This window comes from Cupressus sempervirens, chromosome 3 (assembly GCF_028749045.1).
Source record: "Cupressus sempervirens isolate cs-2001-9-10 chromosome 3, ASM2874904v1, whole genome shotgun sequence".
NCBI classification, from domain to species: domain Eukaryota; kingdom Viridiplantae; phylum Streptophyta; class Pinopsida; order Cupressales; family Cupressaceae; genus Cupressus; species Cupressus sempervirens.
Window position 1 is genome coordinate 5,424,202 of NC_143120.1, and position 16,101 is coordinate 5,440,302.

At 39.6% G+C, this 16,101-nt stretch overlaps 2 protein-coding genes across 4 annotated transcripts in view; one reads left to right on the top strand and one right to left on the bottom strand.

Moving 5' to 3' along the window:
• The window catches only part of LOC149564443 (mediator of RNA polymerase II transcription subunit), a 381,382-nt gene that overhangs the window by 177,359 nt on the left and 187,922 nt on the right, over positions 1-16,101 (bottom strand). The window lies entirely within an intron of this gene.
• On the top strand, positions 13,714-15,590 carry LOC149564444 (uncharacterized). Its single transcript, XM_089817988.1, has 5 exons — positions 13,714-13,831; positions 13,954-14,186; positions 14,304-14,456; positions 14,542-14,942; positions 15,047-15,590. Exons 1-5 carry the CDS (start codon positions 13,743-13,745, stop codon positions 15,461-15,463), a joined length of 1,293 nt encoding a protein of 430 aa, XP_089674114.1. The 5' UTR covers positions 13,714-13,742; the 3' UTR covers positions 15,464-15,590.

A 16,101-nucleotide genomic window follows, 5' to 3' on the forward strand; every position in this document is an offset into this window, starting at 1 on the left:
TAGAAACTTATCAAACACTTCATTCTTGTGATCAAGAAAGTAGACCCATGTGTAGCATGAAAAGTCATCAATGAAAGTGAGGATGTAGCAACCCTTGCTAACTAATGTTACTGTAAAAGGACCTGCTAGAACTATGTGAACCAATTGAAGAACAACTGATGCTCTTGAAGACTTCCCTTTATCAAACTTCTCCTCTAGATGCATATCCATTGAACAAGTTGAACATTCACCCTTACAAAAGTTGATTGTAGGTAGACCCTTGACCATATTGTTTGAGCAAAGTTGATGAAGATAGCGGAAGGCAAGATGTCTATACCACTCATGCCATAATGTACTTTGTGAATGAGATTGAGTCAACAAGGCATGTAAAGGAGACTTAGGCACAAAGTGGGAGAAAGAAAAAAGCCTTTTGTGATGATTGGCTTTACCCACTACAACCAAGGAATCATCTTTAAGATTTCACACCATTACTAAATCAAGAAGGAACTCAACTTTATTGCCATCTCCATGGTAAGAGATTTGATAGATTGAGAGGAGATTCGAGCTAAGGTTGGGAACATAGAGAACTTCTTTGAACTCTCCATTATCCATCTCAATTTGTCATTTCCCTTCAACTTACATTTTTGTATCATCTCCTACAAAAATGTGCGGTACCTTAGACTACTTCAGTGAAGAAAAGTCTCCTTTTGAAGAACCCATATGATAGGAGACACCTGAGTTAAGAATCCATTCCACTGAAGAATTTGAATCGGCCATAAGTGCTTGCTCTTTTCCCTTTGAAGTGGGTGGAGGTGAATCCTTGGAAGCATTTGGCACATTGATTTTGTTCTTCCTTACTAAATTTTCCAACTCATCAATTCTTTTAGTCTTGCAATGATGCTCATCATGATTCGGTTTTTTGCAATATCCACAAAACAGTTTATCCTTCTTATCATTGTTTCCCTTCTTTTTGGAAGAAGAATTGCCTTGATGTGAGGAGGAAGATTGTTCTGTCTCTAATAGTGATTTTTGCTTCCACTGCTTTTTCTTGCTGTTGGTAGAACTTTTGCCACTTTGATTTGATTGATTCTCATTAGTAGCCACCAATGCCTTGGTCTTTGATGACTTGAGAATTCCCATATCTATCAACTTGGATTGTTCCAACATTAACATTTCTGCAAATGCATCAAATGTAGGCTTAGTGAAGGCACTTTCCATGGTCAACCTGCGAGAGTTGTAACTTGACACAAAAGATGCATACTCTGAAGGTAGCCTCTTCAAAATGTGATGAATCAATCGATCATCCTTCATGGGATTACCACAATCTTTAAGTAGTGCTCTCAATTCATTGGCTTTGTTGATATAATCCTGAATTGTGTCAAAATTCTTAGGATTCAAGAGAAGTAGGTCATCCTCAATTTGGAATCCCTTTTCCTCATCCACCTTACTATACAATCCGTCAAGTTTCTCCCAAGCAGGCTTGGCTTCCTTAAAGTTGGAAATGTGGAAGAAGAGATCTCTATGAACACAACTCTTGATTATTCCTAATGCCTGATTGTCTTTAATTTGCCAATCAACTAATGTTGTAGCATCAATGGGTTTTGTGATTGTACCATCAACATATAGATTTAAACCTTTTTTCATTAATCTACTCCATACAATATCTTTCCATGTAGTATAATTGTGTGAAGTTAGAAGTGGAGTTTTAGGTGAACCCATGACATCCAATTTATGCAACTAGTGTTACCACATTTTATATATGATCTTGAGCCAAATCTTGTCACTTCAATTTACAAGACAAACATAGTGTAGACCAATAAGCAAGAGAAGCTTTCGTGTCAAAACTCCTAAAACAATGGATGTCATATTAACGTTTAATCTCTTTGAAAATAAACCCAAATAGCCATTGAAGCTTATAAGAATTGTAAAGAGCAATATGTTTGAGCCTCAATTCGATCATTTTACAACATGGTGCTTGTACTAAAGATATATTTTTTTATTCTACTATAACTTTTGTACAATCATCATGGAATGGCTAGGTGAATAACACGGTGGACATCCAATTTAAGTGACTAATGGTATCGTATTTTACGTCTATGCACAAGCCAGAATTCACCATTTTAATTTAGAAGACATGATAGTGAAGATTATTAAGCCTGTTGATGTTTTGTAGCTTAAATCGGATAAATCCTGTGAAACTAAAGTAAGTGTGTGTATATATATATATATATATATATAATCAATTGTCATTATATTAATCACTTAATAATAAATAGACATGTCCCTTGCCTCAGCCTCAATATAAATGCAAGAGAGATTACTGCAATTGAAACACACATAAATCACAAGTAGTGGTAACATTTGCAACAATCCTAAAATCAACATGGTGTTAGAGTTGGGCTGCAAATGTAAGAATGGTTATTTGTCTCTTGAAATCCCTATAATAGTTAAGTTGAAATTTGCCTATTTGTCTTATCAAGATTAGCATAGGAAGCATTTACGCATACCTTTGCCTCCTTACAACTTGTAGCAACTATCTCTATCTACTGAACATAATGAGTATTCAACACATAGTGGATAGTACAATCTTGGAGCCAATCCACGTCAATGCATCACTAAGTCCTTCACATGTGGATCAAAAGAAAATGATGAGCACTCCTCACTGTGTCACTACAGTAAAAGGCCCCAATCTCTATCAATGACTCATCACTAGCAACATGGGAATTAAAATATTGCTCCAATCTCTAACGGTCTAACCCCAAACAACTCATTACAGCTTCTAGTAACCCTCTCTGCAAGTCCAACCACAAAATATCTATGAGGGAGCATTTTAGTTAGAGTATCTACAGTTATCAAATGTTGAATCCCCAAAGAACTTTGGATGAGAATAGCCTGAATGACTCCTAATGGTCCCTCTTGAAACTCCGCATCTCAACAAGGTACTCAATATACGAATATGTGTGATAAACACAAATGAGGTAGGATCAACACATTCCTCTTGAAACTCTGGTTGGTACACATATGGACCCAGTATTTAAACTTTCAATGTGGAGTCTTGATCCTTTTGTAACTAAGGTTCAAAGCAGTTCAAAGTGGTTCAATTTGATTGGAACAGGTTTAGTGTTTCTTTGTTTCGAAATGGTTCATCTTGCAGGTTCATCGGTTGTCAATATTGAAATTCAGCTTCTAGTTTCCAGTTTGAGTTCAAGTTCAATGGTTAAAGTGTACAAGCAAAATTCAGATTCATGGTTTGAGACACAAATTCATTTGACTTAGAGAAGTTCAGAATCCATGTTTGATTCAACCCAGAAATTCAGTTCCATATTGCAAGGGTTCTAGTTTTACTTATAAAGTATAAGTCCATGAGATTCACAATGTTCCTAAGAGGATTCAAAGATATGTCTGAAGTCCTTCTTCCATGATAGTTATGTGATCCAATCTGATACAATTAGTTCAGTTGAGGTGATGAAGCTCAAAATTGATTGTCAGCATATATGATTGCATTTTCATAATTTAGAATCAAGATAAAAGGAATCCAAATGAAAGTGAATATATTGATAGATAAGTAGAGAATGATGCTGCTCACTTAACCTTTCTAGGTAGAAAAGAAATGGTGTAACTCAATGAAGTTGCCTAAATCCTATGATCTCATACTCATTTTGAAAGATCCCTAATGGATCTCTGCTGCAAATCTGCTGTAGATTTATTTTATTTTTGTTTTTTCCTGTTTATTAATGTTTTCTTGTAGAACTAGACGGAAATGCAGAAGAGTTTGTTTGTTTTTGTGTTTTTGATGATTATTCCACATAGAAATGAAAAGTAGCAAATGGCAAGAAAAGAGTCTGAAAATAAATAACAATATGCAATAAAGTCAGAGCTGATACAAATCGTACCAAGCAAATCTCTGAATTATAGAGCCAAATAAAAGATCCAATACATTTCCTCTAACAATGACGCCACAACTGGTTGATGAAAACAGGCTGATAAGATGCAAGAATCTGCTGCTGAGTAACCGATTTTTCTATGTATCCAAGTGCTGCAAATGACAGTGTACGGCTGCTAGAATTCACCTCCCATACGCCAAAGAACATGCTCAACAAAACAAACTGTAGGCCCAAGCTGAAGTGGCATCTACCTTCCTTCTGAATACTGTTGAAACTACTGACAAACCAATACCCAATGCTGCTGAGGGTTACGTCCCAGCCAGCAATTACCCTGGGGTTTGCATCCCAGAATGCAAATCGCTCAAGCAGAGCAAATCTGAAAAGAAGTGTTTGAAAAATATGCATAATCATAAGAAATGGCGCCCATCTCCTTATAACCCCTTGCAAAGCAATTCGAACCCTAAAGTGACCCCCAATTGGCGTTGGCTATAAAAAATGAATTAAATCTTATTTTAAAGTGACCATGTCACTAGAAAATGACCCTTTCCACCATAGTAATAAATCCGTTCACCGAATTGCCCTGAGACCAAAGAGGAAGATTTAGAGAATTTCAAGACCTTTCCAACAAGCTACCATAACATGGGATACGCATCCAGATGAGGCCAAAATTCTTTTATTACTCCAAAATGGTTATTAACTTAGCCTTATTTAAATACTAAACGCTAGCTTAGGAAATATTAAAAATATAACCCAAATAGCCACAAACTGCCCAACTGACATCACAAACCATAAAATCATCCTGTCACCTGTCTGTGACTAAAGTCGGAAATCAAGGATCCTCTGGCAGTCTCATCCCTAAAATCTACGGATGCTCCTAAAATTTACGAAACAAGCCCTATCCCTCTGAAACTGAACCCAAAGGGTCATCTCATGGAAACCCAGTCCTGGGCATGATCATACCTCCTAAAAAGTAGGAATGAACCCCATAAATGTAGGAACTGCCTCCTAAAAACAAGGAACGTCACCCAATTGATCAATACACACCAGAAAACCAAGTCCCGAACACTGCATAACCATACTGGGTCTCTATCCAACCCTGTCAGCCTACAAGACCCCATAATAAGCTGACTCACATGTTTCTGTTAGACTGAGCTAGAGTGGGGACATGACAATCCTCCCCTCTCGGAGATGCTTGCCCACAAGCAACTGTAATGCAGGATGCTGTAAAATGCTCTCACCCTCCCAGGTGGCATCCCCTATGGGAAGATCTCTCCATCGAACCAAATACTCTCGAATCACCCGGCTTCTCAGCCGCTGTTCCCTTACCTCAAGAATCTCATCAGGGACCAAAATCAATTTACCTTCCTCATCCATAGGAGGTAATTCGGGTGAAACTATAATATGCTGTCCAAGGGCCTTTTTCAGGCAAGATACATGAAATACATTATGAACTTTGCTGCCATGTGGTAACTCAACCTCATATGCAACCTCTCCCACTCGCCTGAGTATCCTGTATGGACCATAAAAACGTGGTTTGAGCTTCTCAGCTCCCCCCCTTTTTAGGGTGCTCTGCCGATATGGTTGTAAACGCAGAAAGACCATATCATCCACCTCAAATGCCCTCTCAATCTTGTGCCTGTCAACGTACATCTTTTGCTGATTTTGGGCCTACTGTAAATTCTCCCTAAGAGATCTCATGACATCCTGGTTCTCTTGTAACCAATCCTGAGCCAAGGGAACTCTACTGTCACCAAATGCCAAATCAGTGAAAGATAATGCCTCATATCCATAGAGAGCTTTGAAAGGCATCATGCCAATGGACATATGATGCGTAGTATTATAACAATACTTGCCCAAATGCAGCCAACGCACCCATGCTTTTTGCTGCCCTGACACATAGTTACGCAAATATCCCTCAACCCATTTGTTAACTATTTCTGTCTGCCCATCCATTTGAGGTTGGTAACTAGTACTAGGTGTTAACAAAGTACCAGCTAGTGTAAAAAGTTCCTGCCAGAAGGAACTCATGAATCTGCTGTCCCTATCACTCACAATGGTCTTGGGAAGACCATGAAGTCTAAACACCTCCCTGAAGAACAACTCAGCCACCTGCGATGCTGTAAAATCTAATACAATGGGAAAGAAGTGGGCATACTTCGTTAGCCTATCCACAACAACATAGATGCAATCTTTCCCCTGAACCCAAGGAAGACTTGTAATGAAATCCATGGAGATCCCTGTCCACTTTTGTTCCGGTATAGGCAAGGGCTGCAATAATCCCGCAGGGTAGGTATGCTCTGACTTGTTCTGCTGACAAGTCATACACTCACGGACATGGTGTAAAACATCATCTTTGAGACCCTTCCAAGAGAACTTCTCACGTACCGCCCTATAAGTCTTACCATATCCTAGGTGTCCGGCAGTAGGAATATCATGGAGAGCATGCAAAATTTGTTCCTTCAACTGAGAAACCGAAACAAGGTAAACCTTGTCTTTATAGTAGATAATATCATCTACCACACTGTATCTGTCATCCACTATCAATCCCTCCATAATCTCACAAGCATGTTGATCTTTGGAGCATTCAACTAAAAGTTGAGCCTTCCAATCTACTGAAATCTCGCTCAATGAACATAGGGCAGCCAATGAAAGTTTCCTAGAGAGTGCATCAGCCACAGTATTATTCTTCCCCTTTATGAATTCGATATCAAAGTCACAAGCCTGAATTTTGCTAACCCATTTTTGTTGTCGATCATTGAGCTCTGTTTGATTTAGGAAATACTTTAGACTATTATGGTCTGTTCTCACCACAAATTTACTGCCAACAAGATACTGTCTGAACTTGGCTAACGCATGCATAATAGCCAACATTTCCTTATCATAGGTAGAGTACAACTTTTCATTGTTTTGCAACTTCCTGCTCTCATAGGCAATGTGTCTATTCTGCATCAACACCGCTCCTATACCCAAGCCCGACGCATCACACTCTAGGACAAATGGCAGCGAGAAATCAGGTAGTGCCAAAACGGGGCAAGTACTCATAACCTCCTTGAGTCTATCAAAGACCCCCTGTGCTTGTTCTGTCCATCTGAACGATCCTTTCTTTGTGAGATCTGTCAAAGGTGTTGCCAGCTGTGAGAAACCCTTCACAAATCTTCTATAATAAACACACAATCCAAGGAACCCTTGTAACTCAGTAATGTTCCGAGGAACAAGCCAATTCTGAATCGTCTGAATCTTCTCTTCATGCACCTTCACCCCCTCAGCACTGATCACATGACCCAAATATAACACCTCCCCCAATCCAAACTCACATTTGGAAAGCTTAGCAAATAGAGACTGACTCTCCATTATGTTAAGTACCTCCTCGAGATGTCTGAGATGGTCCTCCCAAGTACTGTTGTAAATCAATATGTCGTCAAAAAACACTAGAACCGATTTCCTCAACTGCTTGTTGAAGATATGATTCATACAAGACTGGAAAGTAGCTAGTGCATTGGTAAGGCCAAAAGGCATTACCAGAAACTCATAGTGCCCATAATGACAACAGAAGGCGGTCTTGTGTACATCCTCTGCTCATACACTTATCTGATGATCACCTGAACAAAGATCAATCTTAGAGAAGTAGACAGCCCCATGTAACTCATCTAACAACTCATCAATGCGCAGAATGGGATATCTGTTTTTTATTGTCTTCTTGTTCAAAGCTCTATAGTCTACACACATCCGTAGAGTCTCATCCTTCTTCTTAACAAGCACTATAGAAGAAGCAAAGGGGCTGGAACTAGGTCGAATGAAACCCATGTCCAATAGCTCATGAATAGTCTTCTCAATTTCATCCTTATAGGCTCTAGGATGACGGTATGGGGTAGTAATCACTGGCTTTGCTCCATCCTCCAACTCTATACCATGCTCAAACCCTCTATCTGGTGGCACTCCAAGAGGTATATCACCAAACACTCTACTGTGATGATTCATCACTAACTGAATGTCCACATGAAATACACGGCCATCCTGAGATATGGGTGTTTTGGATTTAACCAAACAGTGTGTAGCCCAAAGCACATCATTATGCCTAAGGATGGTCTCCATCCTGCGAGAAGTCACCTCCCTGGGTCCACCATCTGACGCTGCCCTCAAAATCACCTTCTGCCCGCCAGAAAGAAACTCTAACTACATACGATGGTGATCAATAATGTAACGCCCAATACTCTGTAACCACTGCATGCCCAAAACCACATCATAATCTTCTATGGGAAGCACATAGAAGTCATCAGTCAAAGTATTAACTCCCATCTAAATACTAAGTTGTGGAATCCGCTTGGTACAACCCAAAATGGCACCATCAGCCACCTTCACTCCAAAACTACCAAACTCCTCGTACTGTAAGCCACGCCTCTCAACTAATTTTTGATCAATAAAGTTATGCGTAGCACCTGTGTCTACCAAACTGGTGATCCGTTTACCCTTAAGTGTACCTTTCAACCGGAAGGCATGAAACTTAGGATAACTGGAGAGGGTAGCCATAGCTACTTTAGCTGATGCCACAGGCTCAGCGGTGTCTAACTCCAATTGTGTCGGAAACTGCTCAACATCCTCTGTATTATCCTCAATATCAGTATCAGGAACCTCCTCATCCCCTAACTCAGAAGTCACCTCAATCAAATGAACCTTTCCTTTACCCATGCAACGGTGTCCTGGTTCCCATGGTTCTTTGCAGGAAAAACACAACTTTTTCCTCCTCAATTCATTCCTCGTCTCCTGATTCATCCAAGGAATTTTAGATGAGGTCCCTCCTTTGTTCTGTGTCGTATTGGCCTTCTGTGCAGGCCGTGAATCTCTAAATGGTTTCTTATCTGCCTGATAAGAAGTGGGAACAGTATCCAATCTCAATGTCACATCAATATCACATGTTTGACAGAATGCCATATGTCGACTAGAGCTGCAAGTCACTCGCAGGGGAGAAAACTATTAAAAATTTGAGATTGTCGAAAGCTCTCACAGTTCCAAAGGGTACAACAGTCCTAGATGTATGTCGTCACATGGCTATGCATAGAGTGGATGTTGCCTTAATTGCTGATTCTAATGCTCTTCTCTATGGGATAATAACTGATAAGTATATAACAAGGGTTATAGCAAAAGGTTTAAAACCAACAGAGATATTTATGTCCAAAGTGATGACAAGAAACCCAATATTTGTAATGGCCAACACATTTCCAGTAGAAGCACTACAAAAAAATGGTTCAAGGAAAATTTTGGCACTTGTCAGTTATGGAAAATGGTAAGGTCATAGGTTTTCTTTATATCACAAAATGCCTCTATGATGCTATATCAAGAATGAAAAGAGCCTCAAAAAAGGGCAATATCATTGGCACTGCTGTTGAAGGAGTAGAACAATGAAGAAGCACAATTTATGGTACAAATATTTTCATTGAGATGCTACACAAGCGAACATTTAGAACATCTTTGGCTACTATTATAACAGAAAATACAAGGGTATTGACAGTTGCACCGACTATATCTCTATACATGGCTAAAAAGAAAATGCGTGAATTTCACTTGAATGCAGTTGTCGTAACAGTTGAGAATAAACCACATGGCATCCTCACTTCAAAGGATGCTTTGATGCGAGTTGTTTTGCAAAACCTATCTCCTGAATCCACACTAGAAAAGGTAATGACACCAAATCCTAAATGTGCAAATGATGATATTACAATAGTTGATGCTTTGCATATAATGCATGATGGAATGTTCTTACACCTACCGGTACTTGGCAAAGATGGTTTTGTTGTGGCCTGCATAGATGTGTTGCATATTACACATGTAGCAATATGCATGGTGTGAAGCTCTAGAGCAATTGGGACTGATATGCCAAGCACAAACCCGAGATCTTAACACGGCTTGTGGAATTGGATGTGATGGGAAGGCACGATGTGCAGACATAGCCATTGAAGGTGATGAATGTCAATGGTAGGAATACCATCTACAGTTTTTAACAATCTCACTAACACATGACATGAATATATGGATATAGGCCCGTCGCGAACTGTTTGACAGAATACACCTTCGATGGTAAGCGCCTCCTCGAAAGAAGCCTTGAAACATAAATGTTCCCAAAGGATTAGCAGAATATAAACCTGAGATTTTAAGCTCATTATCTCTACCCCCCCATTCATCATTTGAGAAATCATGTCAAGTTCAGAGAGATTTAAATGTTTCATATCCTCAATTGATAACACTTACCAAGAGCACATTAAATGACGAGTATGAAAAACCAAGAATCTTAGTTATAAACATCTCTCTCGTGTGATCTCTCTAGGTGTCCTCAAGCCTCTATACAAAATATGAAGGATGATATTACAACTTAAATGACATAGGTCATTAGAGTTGTGACCTGATATTTAATTAGGAATTAAACATTATATTTGTGAGAGAATGAAAAGATTAGAAGGTTAAGAGAATATGATAAAGATTTTCATGGTTCAGTTAGGGAAACTAAAAAATTCTAACGGAGCAAGAGGAGATAAATATGTGGAACAAAGGTGAAATAAGCATTCCAGTTCTTCCGAGGGTGAAAGAAAGCAAAGTGTGGGTTGTAGAAGAGCAAAGCTCTTGCTCTTTTTCTAGACTTTGTGTTAGGAAAAGGGAGAAATTTTGACTTTAAGCATAATATAAGGGAGGGAATTCTTGTTTCTTCTAGATGGTGATTATGATGCAAATATGTAATGAGATCTATGTAATCTTTTGCATTTAGAGAAGGGAGATTTGAGGGATAATTGCACATAAATGTCAGCCGATTGGATGGTCCCGGCGGTGTTTTTGTAGCCGACGGGTAAATAGTTTGTCGCGGACATAATGATTGTGGCCGACGGACTCCTTCGGGAAGGTTCAACGGATAGTATTTATATCCCGTCTGGAATCATTGTAAAGCATCATCTTTTATCATTGATCTTATCAAGCATAATGTAATGTCTGGCACATGCGAATATAATTCTACTATTTTGTTCCATTGTCTGTATGAGTTGATTTCTTTACCAGTACGGTAAACAATAAAAACTTGGAGTTTGGGCAATTATCTTTCCACTGTTGTGATCTTTGTATAACTTTCAGTTTTCTCTAAATGCATAGATCTTAGAAGGTAATGATTTAGGTACTTTTGTAATTATTACAAAAATCAGTTATTTTAGTTGGTTGTTATTTTAGTTAATTTCACATGAAATGGAATAAAGATGTTTACTTCGGTACTTTGGTTCCGAGTTTTTTTTTTTTATATCTACATCATTTCAGAATATAGTTCTTCTTTTCTATACTAGAAAATTTGTTAGTTACAAACACCTTTGTTGAGCTTTTTGCCAATCTTTTTTTAGTGCCTTCAACCACCTCTCCATCATTGTTCGATGCCATAATGTGATCCAAATACCCAAAACCTCTCAATCATCCCAACAGGCTAGCAAGATCACCAGCTCTGAAAACACTGTAATGTTCCAAAGGTGAACTCGGCCTGAAGGCAATCTCGGCCCAAAGGCAATTATCCATACTACAAGTCCTTAGGGTGGAGTTGTTCATGCTACATGGCCTCAAGGTGGAGTTTCTTGTGCTAAACTAGCTCAATTGTTCATGCTACACGGTCTCAGGGTGGAGTAGTCTGTGCTACACGGCTTCAATTGCTTGTGCTTCACGACCTCAAGGTGGAGTTATTCGTACTATGCGGCCTTAGGGTGGAGTTGCATGTGCTACATGGCCTCAAGGTGGAGTTGCATGTGCTACACGGCCTCGGTTGCCTGTGTAGCATGAGCCTTGGTTGCCTATGCTACACAACCTCAGTTGTTTGTACTACATAGGGTGGAGTTCTTTGTGCTATACGGCCTTAGTTTTTCATGTTGTACAGCCTCAGTTGTCTGTGCTACACGGCCTCATTTGTTCGTGATACACAACCTCAATTGTTTATGCTACACGAGATGGAGTTGTTTGTGCTACACGGCCTTAGTTGCCTGTGCTACATAGTCATACGATGATACTCAAGTAGTTTGTATGGTTCAAATCAGGAAGTCAATATGCCCGTACGACCTAAGGGTGATGAGAGAGGTGTTTGTACGGTTGGTTGGATGTGATTATACGATAGGGAGCAAGATGGTCACACAATATGCAAATGGTCGTAGGGTATGTGTGCAACACAGGGAGTCATATGGTATTGGTTGTGGTGTCTGTACAACTTAAAAATGCAGTCGTATGGTGAAGTCTGGGGGTTGTACAGATGGGTACGGAAGTCGTAGAGGGTCATCGAAGTGATGGATTGAGTTGCACTCTGAGATGCTGAAACAAGGTGAATATATTCGCCAGAAATGTCAATTAACGTCAGTACCAACATTGAAATCCAATAACATATATAGATATATAGTGCGCAGAATTGCCAGATACAAGCAAGTAATACACAGATGGAGTAAGATGAGGGTTAAATCCCACCGAAACCTGAATAGCCAAGTAGGGATGATCTTTCAGATGATCTTTCACTTCTGAAATGTCGAACAATACTGAACTCCAACAAGAATTCACAATACAAAGAAATAATTCAAAATTGCATAACAAGTACTACCTACATAACGTGCTTAAATACCCTTCGAAGGAACTCCTGAGGCTTTACAAAGATAGCTGATAGCAGAGTAACGAGAATCGCCATAAAATTGCCTGAATCGGCGATTCGGCGATTAGATTCAGCAATGGCGATTTTTTTGGAGTCGGAAATCGCCATTGCCGATTTCTTCAAGTGAATCGCCTGAATCGCCGATTCAGGCGATTCAGGCAAAAAATCGCATGAATCGCCTAGAAAAATCGGCAGGAATCGCCCACGGCCAATAAAGTATAGAGTTGTAAAATTTTAAAAAATTGCTTGGTTTTTTTACTTTGTTTTTGACCATTTCTCTTTGTTATAACCCTAAAGGGCCTTCTATTTATTTAACATGAGTAGAAGAGAGGAAAAGTGAGAGAGAAGAAGAGAAAAGAAAAGCCATAGGTTTCTAACCGGCAAGAAGAAAGAGCACAAAAGAGATCAGCAATCCATTTGGGGAGGCCATCAATTGCATTGGGAGCATTAGAGAGCCAATCTCAACACTCCTCAACTCATTTGCAAGAGGTAAGTGCTCTTTTTTTTTTTGCATGTTAGTGTATTATGCATTTTTTGTTAAATTTTTATAGTTTTCAAGATTTTTAGTTTAGATCTTGAATGTTCTTTATTTTTACTAAGTTGCAAACTACGGTTTGTTGTTTTGTAGCTTTTATTAGCTTCAAACTTTGATATTTTACATATAAATTTTTATTGCAGCAGCCTTTGCTTTCATTTTTTGCAAATTCGCAATGGGTAGAAAAGATGAATGTTGGAAATATAACGAAGAGTTTCCTGGAAGAACCAAATATCAAACAAAATGTATTTTTTGTAAAGAAAAAATAACTTCTGGGGGCATTTATAGATTGAAATACCACATTGCTGCTATACCTGGACACGATGTTACAATTTGCACTCACCAAACTCCTGAGGCAAAACGCACTTGCTTAATGGCATTAGAAAAAATTGAAAAAGACAAAGCCAATAGGAAAATGCAACTTGAAGGGTTAAGGGGTATTGGCTCCCATGTTCCCGCATCCGCATCTACAGCCGCATCCACATCTGCATCTGCATCAGCTTCTGCATCTGTAGGTTGTGTTGGAGAGGGTTCTTCTAGGCCTCCTTTTTATCCTAGTTCTTCTGCTCGTGCTGGTGCTAGTCGGTCACATACTGAGACAGAGTCCCACACCAACCTATTGCAGCCTAGAGTGCGAAAAAACAGAATGGATAGTTAATTTGTGCCCCGCACTACTCCTGGTTCCCAACCCACGCTTGAGGGCATGGGTTTGAACAAGGAAATTCATGATGCTGCCAGAAAGGAGATATGCAAATTTTGGTACTTTTGCAACATTCCATTTATTGCAGCCAGGTAACTGATTCTTTTTTCGTTGTTTTCTTTAAAGTTAAAATTAAAAGTAAAAGTAAAACTTTAATTATATTTACTTGTTTTATAATTTGAGTCTTTGACATCTAAATTTTTATTTGTGACAGGGCTCCTTATTGGCAGAACATGATAGACGCGGTTGCTATTTGTGGTCCGGGGTTTAAAGCCCCAACTGAGGCTGAGTTGAGCGGATACCTCTTGGATGAGATGGTAGAGGACATGAGGGCTGAGCTCGAGGAGAACCGAAAGGAGTGGATTGCAAAGGGTTGCACCATCATGACTGATGGTTGGACAGATAGGAGGAATAGAACACTCCTCAATTTTCTTGTATCCTGTGGAGGTAATTGATCATTCTACTTTCCTACATACATAATTGTAAATTTTGATTTGTTGAATGCTAATTTGTTGATGATCCATTTAATTTTAATATTCTAATTCGTTGTTTTGTTACTTGTAGGATATACCATGTTCATCAAATCCATTGATGCTTCTGCACATGTAAAAAATGCCACATACTTATGTGAGGCTATTGAGGAAGTCATAGCAGAGGTGGGAGAACAAAATGTGATCCAGGTGGTGACGGATAATGCAGCAAGTTATGTTGCTGCAGGTAAACTTTTAACTTTTCAAGTTTTGAAAATAAATTTATTTGAATTTTGAAATTTGAATTTCTAATTGACTTAAAATTGTTGTAGGTAAACTTTTGATGGAGAGGCACCCCACCATATTTTGGTCCCCTTGTGCGGCACATTGCATTGACCTCATGTTGGAGGAAATTGGCAAACTTGAGTTTGTCAAGTCATGTGTGGAAAGGGCAAAAAGCATATGCAAATTCATTTATAATCATTCATTTGTCCTTAGCACAATGAGGAAGTACACAGAAGGAAAAGAGTTAGCTCGCCCAGGTATCACGAGGTTTGCCTCAAATTTCATCACCTTGCAGTCCTTGTTGACATCAAGGGATGAATTGAGGAGCATGTTTGTTGGGCGGGAGTGGATTTCCTCTTCCTATGCTACGACCACTGTAGGGATAGATGTAGCGGATTGCATATTTGATGAGGATGGTTTTTGGAAACCCGCTAGAGAAATCCTGCAGGTAAATTTATTGCAATTTAACATTTAGTATTTTACTTTTACTTTAAGTTATATTATTTTATATTTAAGTTTTGACTCAAGTTTTTTGTTTTACTTTATATGTAGGTCACTGAGCCCCTTGTAGCTTTGCTACGAACTACTGATGGGGAGAAGCCCTCTATGGGCTACATTTATGAGGGCATGGATAGGGCCAAGGAGGCCATCAGAGCCCAATATGCAGGAGTGCAGGAGAGGTATGGCCCTATTTGGGACATCATCGATAGGAGATGGCAGAATCAGCTCCATCGACCCATCCATGCAGCAGCTTACTTTCTGAATCCGGCATATCGTTTCCGTCCTGAGTTCAAGGCGGATGCGGAGGTTCTCACTGGCTTATACACAGTGATTCAGAGGTTGAGTAGCGATGAAGATAGCGCTGCTGCGATTGTTGAGCTAGACCAGTTCAACAATAAAGAGGGGCCACTTTTCTCTAGCAGGATGGCCATAAATGCTCAGACAACACTACAGCCAGGTAAAAATTAAATAATATATTCAATGTTCATGAATCTAGATTCTAATCTTAAAGTTGATTATGTAATTTTAGAGTTAACTTGTAATTTGTAAATGAGACTAATTGTTTCTATTTTCAATTTTTCCCTTATTGCAGATAGATGGTGGCCACAACCCCAAAACTTCAAAAAATTGCCATTCGTATTCTGAGTCAGCCAAGCAGCGCTTCTGGATGTGAGCGCAGTTGGTCCATGTTCGAGCACATCCATTCGAAGAGGAGAAACAGGTTGACAGTGCAGAAGTTGAATGATATTGTCTTTGTTCATTACAACCTCCGTCTTAGGATCAGACAGATTTTGGGCACTGACTCCTCTCCGATCATTCTAGAGGAGATTGATCCAGAATCAGAGTGGCTCACAGAGGTTGTGGATCCAGTCTTCACTGAGGAAGACCGTGTGTGGGTTGACCAGGTGGATATAGAGGCTGAGGCAGCTAGAGCACGTTCTTCAGGCATTGGTAGACGCACACGTGCACGCACAGGCACAGGCCCTAGCGACGTTCATGAGCCCATCTTACATGCGGGAGATATGGCTCGGCAGTCCTCTAGGACCTACATTAGACGCCTTGCTACTAGGCAGACTGGATACTCAGAGGCTGAGGCTGAGGCTGCA

What these genes read in the sequence shown, in the direction of transcription:
- LOC149564444 (XM_089817988.1), top strand. Translation starts at nt 13,743, where the DNA reads ATGGGTTTGAACAAGGAAATTCATGATGCTGCCAGAAAGGAGATATGC. An exon ending in ATTCCATTTATTGCAGCCAG is followed by an intron (nt 13,832 to 13,953) that starts GTAACTGATTCT and finishes TATTTGTGACAG; the next exon opens with GGCTCCTTATTGGCAGAACA. An exon ending in AGCAAGTTATGTTGCTGCAG is followed by an intron (nt 14,457 to 14,541) that starts GTAAACTTTTAA and finishes AAATTGTTGTAG; the next exon opens with GTAAACTTTTGATGGAGAGG.